This window comes from Babylonia areolata, chromosome 14 (genome assembly GCF_041734735.1).
Source record: "Babylonia areolata isolate BAREFJ2019XMU chromosome 14, ASM4173473v1, whole genome shotgun sequence".
Taxonomy (NCBI): domain Eukaryota; kingdom Metazoa; phylum Mollusca; class Gastropoda; order Neogastropoda; family Buccinidae; genus Babylonia; species Babylonia areolata.
This window is the reverse complement of record NC_134889.1, coordinates 26,320,376-26,333,232: the sequence shown is the minus strand read 5'-3', so window position 1 is coordinate 26,333,232 and position 12,857 is coordinate 26,320,376. Positions and strand designations below refer to the sequence as shown.

Genomic DNA, 12,857 nt, shown 5'->3' with positions numbered 1-12,857 from the left:
ATTTGAATCAACTACAAGCAGAAGAATCAAAGGCAGTGTGCAAGCAGAGCAGCAGAAGAAAAAGCGATTGGAGTGGGTGAGAGAGAGACACACAGACACACACAAGAGAGAGAGGGAGAGAGAGAGGGAGGCAGACAGAGAAAGAATGGGGGGAGAAAGGGAGAGAAAAAGAGACAGCGACAGAGACAGAGAAAGGCAGAGACAGAGACACACAAAGATAGAGAGAGTGAGAGCACAATATGAGATCACACTGAGCAAAGAAAGACTGGAACCACCTCCAAAAGACAAAAAAAACAAATTAAAAAAAAAATAAAAAAAATAAAATAAAAAAATAAAAAACCAGAAGGAAAATGGCCCCCTAAACCTGCACTCCTTCCCCGACCCAAAGAAAAACAAAACACAAAGACACAAGAGAACCACACAAGAGCACACATACACAAGCACACAGTCTTGCTCGCTCTCTCTCCCTCACACACACACAAACACACATTCTCTCTCACTCTTTCTCATCTACTCTCCCTCTGTCTCACACACACACACTCTCTCTCTCGCTCTCACACACACATAAGTACTCTGTGAGTCTGTCTCTTGCTCTCTCTCACACACACACACACATAACTCATAACCCACATCCACACACTCAAACCACACACCTGATCATTTTACAACACGCAACTCGCACACCCTTAGTAATTTAACTTCTTGCTCATGTTTCAAGTGCCGCAACTTCCAAATTAACGCATGGAGAAGACATATGCTTCTCAATACTGCCCAAAGCACATCTAGACCAGCAGACTCCACAACGGATGATATCAGTTGCAGTACTTTCCCTGCCTTAACATCCACCACAGTCACACCACGACACAAAGACTCCGAGACACAATGAATGATAATTACACCACTGTCACCCTTACACACTTCCCCACTATCTTAAAAAAAAAAAAAAAAAAAAAAAAAAAGGACCTGCTAAAGAGCACTGTGCACTTTGGTGCTAAACTGTACAGATTGAGTGCTTTCCTGTTCCCTTTCCTTTTTCCACACACACACAAAAAAAGTTTCCAAAAAAGGGGGGTAGAGGTGGCGGGCAAGGGAGGAGGAGGGGGGTAAGAGAAAGGAGGGGGAGGGTGAAGGTGGAGGCAGGTGGCTGAGGGTGAAGGTGGAGGCAGGTAGCTGAAGGAGAAGGTGGAGCAAGCAACCCACTCCCCTCAATCCCCCCCCCCCCCTACCCCCGGCCCCCGCCTCTCTTCTTTTTGAAATGTCAACCATTAACACCAAAGTACAGGTACGAAAAAAAACAAACCAACAGTTACGGTGGTATACTTTTAAGTGAATAAAGAAACCTTTTAAGTGCAGGAACACACATACATGCTCGTGCGCATGAACACACACACACAGATAAATACTAGGAGGGAAAGAAGGATGGGGGACAAGAGGCGTCACCCTTAACTGTTTTTCCAACTCCATGCATGAAAAAAAAAAAAAATAAAATAAAAAAACAAACAAAAAAAACCCACCAACAACTAGAATCATATTACAGACTTTGTGGTTTATCATCAACAGAAGAACTAACCTCTTTAGCACACACACACGCACACACACACAAACACACAGCCACATAAGTTCATATTCATACATACACAGTGCCCCTTCACCCCCTCCCCACACATGTACACACTTTGTGGTTTATCAATAACACAAAAAACAATCTCCGTAGCATATACATAAACACGCACACACACACACACACACACACTCTCTCGGACAGACACATACACACACAGAGTGTCACACATTCATACTCAAACAGACACACACACACATTTACATGCATGCGCCCACACAAATGCACACACACACACACACACACACACAACCTGACAGTTGATCAGGAAGACAGGCAGTGTACCTTGCTGCCTGTAGGAAAGTGGACAACGTCACCACACACATGGTCCGTTTTTTTCTCTTGTGCTCATCTCACACAAGTGTCTGGACCCCTATAACCCCCCACCCCACCCCCCCGATACAAATGAACCACATTGTACAAAAAAGAAAAAAAAAAAAACAACTAAAAACCCCCCAAACAGGAATCACATGATTCATGATTTTCCAGTCAGCTGGTCACCAAAACCAGCCAAACTCAAAATTAAATTTGGCAACAGCAACAACAACAACAAAACTACACAAAAAACCCTACAATCACATGACACAGATTTTTGTGGTTTAGTTTCTGTTAACTTCAACATGTAAAAAAAAAAAAAAAAAAAAAAAAAAAAAGAAACACACACACACTTACTTACACACAGGTCTACAATATTCAATTCACGGCAAGAAAAACGACATGTGAAAAGAGGGGAGCTTCAGCGTTTCCTCCAAAAAACAAAAAAACAAAAAAATACAAACATACGTTTTCCCCCTACATTCCACAAGTCTGAGCGACTCACGACTGTGCGCACACAATGTACGAAATGACTTGAGGACCAGGGTGCACGTCACTCGTATCAGAAGTCAGATCCTTCACTTTGAGAACTGGAGCTACTACGTTGGCTCTCATTTTGAGCTGGATGTTGATCATGGACTGTTCAAACATTTCAACAGTTTTTTTACATTCATGTGATGTTTTGTGACAACCCCGATTTCGCTTTTGTTTTGAATGTTCATTCACTCAGCAGGACATTGACACAGGATTGATGTATCAATGGGTTGTTTTTGCTTTTGTTTTGTTTTTTTGCAACACCCATAATATTTACAAACACTGTATTACATTCTTCATAAACTTGGCACAGAGCGTCCAGAATTTTTTTTTTTTTTTTTTCTGAAAAAACAAAAAAAAAGACAGTTCTGCTTGCACAATCTTAACTCAAGTCTGCTTAAGCATGCTTCTACATTTTCAGCATGTTCAACCCAGCAAGACAGGAAACCTTATCATTCATACTGCAAGCTGAATCACGAATGATGTTCTCTTGATTATTATCATCATCATCAAGAAAATTTAGACATTTAACCAAAAGACGAAATGACCAAATTCGTTTCAAATCAGACAGGAATCATGGAGATCTTTACAAAAAAAAGATCAATCATTATTATCAAACACATGCACATGTATTTCTTTAATTCCCCAGCACAATCTGCAAGCAAACTTCAGGCAGATATATGTCTTCTTAACCTTCAACAGACAATTGAGCTGATCATGCACGGTACAAAGACACAAATCTTTGAAAGAGTGACACCCGTGATAATAATCAAAAAGAATTTCTCACTGGAATTTTCTTTTTGTTTTCTCACAAATACTTCTCTCAAAGAGACATCCTGTGATAAAAAAAAAAAAAAAAGAAAAAAAAGTACTTCTCACAGAAATTTTCTTTTACTTTTCTCACACAATTATTTCAGCCGTGGTATTTCAGCCGTTGGGTTTTGGAACATCACCAGCATTGCCCACTGATCATTCCTCACTCTCAGCCGTTTGATTCGAAAGCACGTCCGGACCAACCACCATGGTGAAGTGGTTAGTGTTTGTGAACAGACAACTGGAAGGACGAGGGTTCCATCCCCATCAGGCTCCTACCCACAGCTGTGTGTGGTGTACCCTGGGGCTATACAGTAGGAAGGAGGAAGACTGGAACCACATACACATAAGTCGAAGATCATTCACTTCACGGATGGCGTCCTTGAAGAGGGTATGCTCAAATTTCCTGACCCAACTACTGCAGGTAGGTGTCTGTCTGTCTGTGTATATATATATATATTTATATATATATATATATATATCTCAGCCTTTCTGACACCAGGACAGGGGTATATCATGAGTGCAGGCTTTGTCAAGTCGTCCCTCATACCTAAATGGACACTCTGTAGCAGCATCTTCATCACCCCCCAATCACATCATTCATCGTAGTCATAATACCGAAAATTCTCCACATTCTGAGGGAAAAAAACAACAACAAAAATACCCCCACATGCACACAATTTCCAGCGTTTTCAGAACAGCAGGTCGGAGCTGGTTTCCAGGGACCAGGTCTGGTTGTCAACTTCATCAGCCGGCAGCAGCTGCATGGCGTCAGGGTTCTCCGGCTCCGGCTCTGCGAAGGGGCTGGGCTCCGGCTCTTTCTCTGGCAGGTTGAGGACGGAGCCCAGCTCATACTCCTGCTGGAACTTGCCTCGGTACGACTGCAGGCTCCCTGGGGAAAAAAAAACACACACACACACACACACACACCACTGTCATCTTGGTGTTCTTGTTTTTTGTACTGCATCGCTGTCACCTGCTTGACAACATGTTTCTTTTATGTTTACAAAAAACAAAAAAAATTTTTTCATTATCTTTTTCATAGTTTATTCACACAAAAAGACATTCATAGACATGAAGAAAACCAGAATTCACAGCAAAATTACAATCCTGAATGGTAATAAGCATGGACAGAAGATACATCTATTATGTACACATATAATACATGTATACCTGATTTTATACATACATAAATACATTCATACAAACAAATACATTACACACACGTACTTATACATGCATACATAGAATCACACATGCATGTTTTTATGTATGTATGCATACAAGGCATACATGCAAAAGCCTGTATATATATGTGTATGTATTCATGTTTATTTAGATATATATATATATATTTAAATAAACACACACACACACATATACTTCAGAATACAGCGGCATTCTGGCTTCAGAAAGACAAAAGCAAGGCCAGAGAAATAGTTTCTTACATTATTATTATTATCATTTTTTAATTTTTTTTTTAATAAATAGTTTGTTTCCAAAAGTATCAGTGTTACCTGCTTCTTAACACCTTGTACACCCAATTACTGATCTATCCCTAACGCCCACTTATTCCTTTGGAACAAGTACTGGATACTTTTCCTATCGCAGTCAAGAGATGTCCACTTTGAACTTTTTCAATTACTCGTATTCTCACTCTACATGAACAAGTACTGGATATTTCTCCTATCGCAGTCAAGGATTGTCCACTTTGAACTTTTTCAATTACTAGTCTTCTCACTCTGCACTTTGTATGTACCCCTGAGTTCAGATTCATCCCCAACACCTCGCTTGCTTCCCTTGGACTGAGGACAGATATTTTCCCCATTGCATGTTCAGTTCTGCTTTCTAAATCAACTGTATTCTCACTCAGTGCATTTAGCTTGTTAGCTTTAGCCCCCATGTAATCAATTTTGCCAGTGTTTTCCAGGGGGACTGAGCATGTACACCCAATTACTGATCTATCCCTAACGCCCACTTATTCCTTTGGAACAAGTACTGGATATTTCTCCTATCGCAGTCAAGGCTTGTCGTTGTCCACTTTTAACTTTTTCAATTACTCGTATTCTCACTCTACACTTTGTATGTACCCCAGAGTTCAGATTCATCCCAAACACCTCGCTTGCTTCCCTTGGACTGAGGACAGATATTTTCCCCATTGCACGTTCAGTTCTGCTTTCTAAATCAACTGTATTCTCACTCAGTGCATTTAGCGTGTTAGCTTTAGCCCCCATGTAATCGATTTTGCCAGTGTTTTCCAGGGGGACTGAGCATGTTTCGGATGGTGTTATGTGCATTTTGTGTATGAAGTAATAGCTTCAACAGTGCACTAAGCTGTCGTAGGGCTGGTCCACAGAAACTGCAAGTGCAGATGCACTGATGAGGTACACAGTGTTAATACAAACAACAACAAAATAAAATATCAAAAAAATATATAAAAAAGAAAAAAAAAAAAAGAAAGAAAGAAAAAAGGAGACATTAATTTATCCTATTTAATTATTCATTCTTGTGAGGTTAACACCATATCAATTTCAACGACTGAACGGCCAACTTTCTCAACTGTTCATTCTTTCATATGAGAACTTCTTCAATTGCTGAATAGCTAGCTCTCCATATTCCTTCATATTCTATTCCGGTAAAAATGAATACCAATTTTCAATTACCAAACACTTCTGACTTTCTCTCGTTATCTCAGAATATCAATAAAACATGTAAAACAAATATTGCACTATCTGTGGAATATCATTATGTAGAACACAAAACATTCACAATGCAGACACACATAAGATGCACACACACACACACACATTAACCCCCCCCCCCCCCCATAACACACACACACACAAATATACATAAACACACACAAACACATACATAAACCCAGACACACACAAACATGCATGCAGGCACGTACACACACACACACACACACACACACACAAGCATTCACATTATCCCCCCCCACCCACCCCCTACACACACACACAAACCCACACACATAACATAAACCCAGACACACAAACATGCACGCACGCACGCACACACATACACATAGTGACATACACACACACACACACACAAACACACATATGAACACACACACACACACACACAAATACATAAACATACACACACACGCATCAACACACACACACACACACACAACGTAGACACCAATACCCCCCCCACCCCCCACCCCCCTACTGGCACAGACACACAAAAATCTGAAGTCATAACCTCACCATTTAACCAGCAATCAATGATGGCTTGCAAGTGCCCCCTGCCCCTCATCCCCCCCCACCCCCCCTCCATCCCTCACTCTTCCATCTCCTCCTGTGTTTCATTGCCATAAAAGATTATGAAACATTTCCTCTGACTCATGGTCATTGATCTCATCACTGATCTCATGAGTCAGACAGCCAACAGCTTCGCAACATAACACAAAGTGGGAAAGTTCTGCTGTGTAAATAATGAAAAAAAAATCTTTTTTTTTAAATTAATGAAAACATAAAATAATGATAATAATGATACTACTACTACTACTACTACTACTACTACTACCACCATTTGGTGGTGTGTTTTTTCTCAAATAGTGTTCAAGTTGCTTTGCATAATTTACACAACTTGTTAAAGAATGAATCATAAAATGATAAGATAAATTGATTCACACACACACACACACACACACACAAACATAAACACCAAACATATCTAAAAAAAAAAAAAAATTATGCATGTTTAACTATATATATATATATATAATAATTCGGTTTCACTTTCTCAAGAAGGCATCACCAATCCATAACAACAATGTGCTTACACCACATCTGCTGAACAGATGCCCGACCTGCAGCATAACCTATCGCGCTTAGTCAGACCTTGAGTGCATGCATGCGTGTAATAATAAATTGGTGTAACCGACCAGAGCGGATTTCCTCCACAGAATTCTGACAAGAGGACAACACCTAGGTTTCCCAGGGTGGTTGTTCTTTTTCACCTGGCTAAAATGCATGCTGCACACATGGCCTCAGTTTATCATCTCATCCGATTCTGAATGTCCCAAGATGCTCAAGCTTGGTTTTCCAGTCGAACTTGGGAGAAAGGGTGAGAGCAGACCCTCACAGACAACTACACTGGGGGCAGATAAGCGTCTTCACCATTCTGCAACCTTACTTCCTCCTCCAAACACACATGGACCACCCCTGAAAGTGGAGAATGGCTGCCTACATGGCAGGGGTAAAAAAATGGTCATACACATAAAAGCCCACTCGTGCACATATGAGCCAGTGTGGGAGCTGCAGCCCATGAATGAAGAAAAAGAAGAAGATGAAGAATATGAAGCAGCAGCAGAACACAAGGACCACCCAGACCCATCATCCACCAACCTGTGTGGGCCAGAGAGGTGTTGGACTTGAGCTCAGTCTCCAGGGAGGACCCTCCTCCCCGGGGGGTCTCAGGCAGATCAGCATCGTCGGAGGAGGACTCTGTGGGCCAGGAGGCAGTGTCCTCCTCCAGGGTGAGGACCTCATTGGGGTGGTTCTTCAGGTACTCCTCCAGCTGGGCCTCTTCCGACGGGTACTCAAACAGCTCCGACAGCTTGCTGGGGAAGTGGATGTGCACCTGGACACACACAGTGAGAGGCAAGAGGCTGCTGGTGAGTATCAATGAAACATTTGTGTTATGTGCTGTACTTATCGTACTTTACTGTATTGTACTGGGTTGGATTGCATTGAACTGTGTTGCGTTGCATTGTATTGCACTGTGTGGTATTGTATTGCATTGCACTGCATTGCTTTGTACTGTATTGTATTGTATTGTACTATACTGTACTGTGCTGTGCTGCATTGCACTGTATCATATTGTACTGTATTGTGCTGTACTGTATTGTATCAAATTGTATCAGTTACTCTTTTGTTACAACAGACTTCTCTGCGTGAAGATCACGACACTCTCCCAATGAAAAGCGCACCACTAGAATGATAGCACCCCGTCCTTTTTCCCCTGCCTGCAAATGTATTTGTTGTCCAATCAAAGTGGATTTTTTTCTACAGTATTTCACCAGGGACAACACTCTTGTCGCTGTGGGTTCTTTTACGTGCGCTAAACGCAGGCTAAATGCAGGACCTTGTTTTATCGTCTTGTCCAAACGACTAGCGTGCAGACCATCACTCAAATGTCTAGTGGGGGGGGGGGGGGGGGGGGGGGGGGAGGAAAATACTGGCGGAGTGACCAGGATTCCATCCCGTACCCTCAGATTCTCTCGCTTCCTAGGTGGATGCGTTACAACTCGGCACCACTCCACACTGCTGACCTTTGACACGATCAAAATATTCCTTGTTATGCCAGTGTACTAGGTCATTTGGACATATTTCATTCATTCTCAAATCAGGAGCCAGTGTGGCAGTCTGTCAGTCAGGCGCGACAAGAGACTTCTGATCCAGCTTTTCCACCAGTGATGAGAGGCATGATCAGGCATGATGTTGTGTCCATGCCAAAGGGAGTTTGCTGGCAGTAGTTTTATCCTCACTCCACACAGGTGTGAATGGGTACCCACCCCCCGACTTCAGTTGGGTGAGGTTAAATAAAGCAGCAGAAAGAGAGGACTGGGCCTGGCCTTCCTATGTCGAGCCCTCGACGCAGTGAGTATATGTATACATGCATATACACATCTCTTTCTCTCTCTCCCCCTCTCTCTCTATATATAGATACATATATATATAATATATATATATATATGAACTCATTGCCCTGGTGGTCATTAAAAAAAAAAAAAAAAAAAAAAAAAAAAAAATATATATATATATACACACACACACACACACATACAGGACATTTAATTTTCAAAATCTAAAATGAAGTTGGTGTGTGTTATTCCTTATTGGTTTCCATTTTACAGCTGTTTTGATGATTTTAATAACACCTGTCCGTTTCTTCTTCTTCTTCTTCTTCTTCTTCGATGAGTTCTGCAACTCCCCATGTCCACTTATCTTGCCATAATCATAGATCATGTTCGAGAAGCGAGATGCAGTAAGTCTCACCCTGAGTGAGATATCTGTTAAGTGACAAAAGAAGAAATACACCACAATACAGGCCCACCTGTGTTCTGATCAATACCTGTCCACATAGCCTGTGCTTGGGGTACTACACCTCCCCCCCCCAACCCCTCCCCATCCCACTCCACCACCCCACCCCTTCTGACCTTCACCTACAGTGACACTCAACAGTCACAGTCACAGCCGCAGTAACTAACAGGTTCATGCACAAGTCATGACACAGGATATATACATTAATCATGGGAGCAGGACTCATGATGGCTTTCGTCGTTTCATGACAGGGGGACAGAGAGAGGGAGGAGGCAGTCAGGTTGTCAAGACTCTGTGTGTGTGTGTGTGTGTGTGTGTGTGTGTGTGTGTGTGTGTCCTAGCCTACTGGCCAAGTTCTGTCCATTCACTGTGTTGGAAACCCATTTGTTTTTAGTGATCAGGGTTCGAACCCCTTCCTCCTCCTCCTCCTCCCCCCTCCCCACCTGTTTCAGCATAGTGATGTTGTGTCCAGGGGGAATGAGGCACTGTTACTTCCATGTTCCCTCACTCCATCCAGCTGTGAATGGGTACCCGACTTCACTTGGGGGGAACTTCCGGAGCTTATATTATAATCTATAACAGTGATGGAAGGGAGAGGACTGGGCCCCACTTTCCTGCTGACCCCCTAGATACAGTGCATTGATTTCACTGCCCTCATGACCATAAAAGACAATTGGGACCGACCTGTAACCATAACCCCCCCTTTTTTTTTTTTTTTAAACAGTATAACTGCAGTACAAACATGGTGTGTTTTTTTTATTGTCATGTTTTGGCTGGTCAGAACTGACGGGCGCAATAGCCGAGTGGTTAAAGCGTTGGACTGTCAATCTGAGGGTCCCGGGTTCGAATCACGGTGACGGCGCCTGGTGGGTAAAGGGTGGAGACTTTTTACGATCTCCCAGGTCAACATATGTGCAGACCTGCTTGTGCCTGAACCCCCTTCGTGTGTATATGCAAACAGAAGATCAAATACGCACGTTAAAGATCCTGTAATCCATGTCAGCGTTCGGTGGGTTATGGAAACAAGAACATACCCAGCATGCACACCCCCGGAAAACGGAGTATGGCTGCCTACATGGCAGGGTAAAAACGGTCATACATGTAAAAGCCTACTCGTGTGCATATGAGTGAACACAGAAGAAGAAGATGACATGAGATCACTGTGGCTTGAATTTGAAGAGCAGTGACCACATTAATTGCCAGTTTCAATGACAATTGTTTGTTTGTTTTTTTGTGGTGCTAAAGCAGTTGAAAAAAAAAAAAAAGTAATTTCAAGAACAGCAATGACACGAACAAAAGTTCATACAATAAATAATTCCACCAATGGCCACTTACCTAACTAGTAGTACTGTTACCTTATTAAACCCTTGACTGCTCTAGTGACTCAACTCACGATTATGGTAAGCAATGAAGGGCTGGTGGTCACCCCTCGCTGAGATAAGACAGACCTGAAGAAGGTCAGGATGTTACTCATCAGGTCTTTTTCCCTTGGACTTTCCTTCTTCCTCTTGGGGTCACATTATTTCTGAACAGCCAAACCAGTTACACCACTCGAAAGTACAGAAAATGTTGTGACTGCACTAATCCCCTTTCATCGTCGAGTCTATTTTCATGCTCAGTGACAATCATTTGCCCCTTTCATCGTCAAGTCTATTTCATGCTCAGTGACAATCATTTGCCCCTTTCATCATCGTCTATTTCATGCTCAGTGACAATCATTTGCCCCTTTCATCGTCAAGTCTATTTCATGCTCAGTGACAATTATTTGCCCCTATCATCATCGTCTATTTCATGCTCAGTGACAATCATTTGCCCCTTTCATCGTCAAGTCTATTTCATGCTCAGTGACAATTATATGCCCCTTTCATCGTCAAGTCTATTTCACGCTCAGTGACAATCATTTGCCCCTTTCATCGTCAAGTCTATTTCATGCTCAGTGACAATCATTTGCCCCTTTCATCATCGTCTATTTCATGCTCAGTGACAATCATTTGCCCCTTTCATCGTCAAGTCTATTTCATGCTCAGTGACAATCATTTGCCCCTTTCATCATCGTCTATTTCATGCTCAGTGACAATCATTTGCCCCTTTCATCGTCAAGTCTATTTCATGCTCAGTGACAATCATTTGCCCCTTTCATCGTCAAGTCTATTTCATGCTCAGTGACAATCATTTGCCCCTTTCATCGTCAAGTCTATTTCATGCTCAGTGACAATCATTTGCCCCTTTCATTGTCTATTTCATGCTCAGTGTGTGTGTGTGTGTGTGTGTGTGTGTGTGCGTGCGTGCATGTCATTTTTAGTAATCTATACTCTTTTCTGTTGGATGTTTTCATTTGTTAATATTGTTGTGCAATACCCTATTGTCTTAACATGAGTATCTGTGGGGGAAGGGGGGGGGTGTGTGTTAGTATATCGTCAGCTATTGGGAATTCTTATTTGACTAGTTTTAATCTCTTCTTAAGTTGCGCATGATTTTATGCCAGTGTTTACAATGAGCCTGTGATTGCACAACTTAATTTCCATGTGGATTAATAAAGTGTTTTTGATTTTGATTGATTGATTGATTGCTTGATTTATTTCATCATCAAGTCTATTTTATGCTCAGTGACAATCATTTGCCAAGGGGATGTTCTAGTCATAGACTAAGAGGGTTAAAAAAAAGTTTTTAAAAATCGATCTATCCATCTGTCTGTCTATCTATCTATCTGTCTACATAGCTTATCAATCTATCTATAGATCTGTCTGTCTTTCTTTCTATCTAGCATGCAAACTACTAATGTCAGACTGTCTATCTATCAAGCATGTAAACTACTAATTGAAAGCAAAAATAGCCTATACTTTTTTGACAGGAAAATAAACACATTATCCAATTATGACAATTTCACATGAATTTAGTGAATTTCTTTCATATAAAAATTCCTACAATGCATGGACGGAATTTTCTGTCCTGGGGCACTTAAGGGGTTAAGACTCATGCCACACTAATCAGTCTCATTTTCAGCAAAGGTCAGCAGTTGAAGTGTTAAAGCAGCGGTCCAAAGGCAATCTGAAACAACCACCTCCTTTCACGTTCTAAGAGTCAGATAATGCTCACCCAGACAGACACACAGTACAGTAGAGATCCATGCCAAACACTGAGGGTTTTGTTGACAGTGGTGGAGAGGGCAACTGAACGGACAGAGAAGAGAGCCAGCCCATGGTACTAAAAGTCTTATGGGTTGCTGGGTTCAGGACTGGCAACTCTCTCTCCCTTCACACACACCTCCATTCTTCTAATTCTAGGCACTGCCCCGAACACTGGAACAACTACTGTTTCTCCCTTCCCCACCTCTCCCTCTTATTCTTCAAATTCTGGGCAGCACTGTGCAACCTTGGAACAGCTACTGTTTCTCCCTTCCCCACCTCTCCCTCTTATTCTTCAAATTCTAGGCACTGTGCAACCTTGGAACAGCTACTGTTCCTCCCTTCCCCACCTCTCCCTCTTATTCT

General features: G+C 42.0%; 2 protein-coding genes across 2 annotated transcripts in view; both read right to left on the bottom strand.

The window, feature by feature from the left end:
* LOC143289951 (cytosolic beta-glucosidase-like) overlaps nt 1–12,857 on the bottom strand; it is a 196,243-nt gene that overhangs the window by 75,859 nt on the left and 107,527 nt on the right. The window lies entirely within an intron of this gene.
* LOC143289661 (uncharacterized) overlaps nt 3,976–12,857 on the bottom strand; it is a 47,677-nt gene continuing 38,795 nt past the window's right edge. Inside the window, exons 2-3 of the mRNA XM_076598709.1 lie at nt 7,669–7,903; nt 3,976–4,175 (exon numbers count right to left, since the gene is read on the bottom strand). Coding sequence (XP_076454824.1) covers nt 3,976–4,175; nt 7,669–7,903 — 435 coding nt within the window. The remainder of the gene's footprint in view (nt 4,176–7,668; nt 7,904–12,857) is intronic.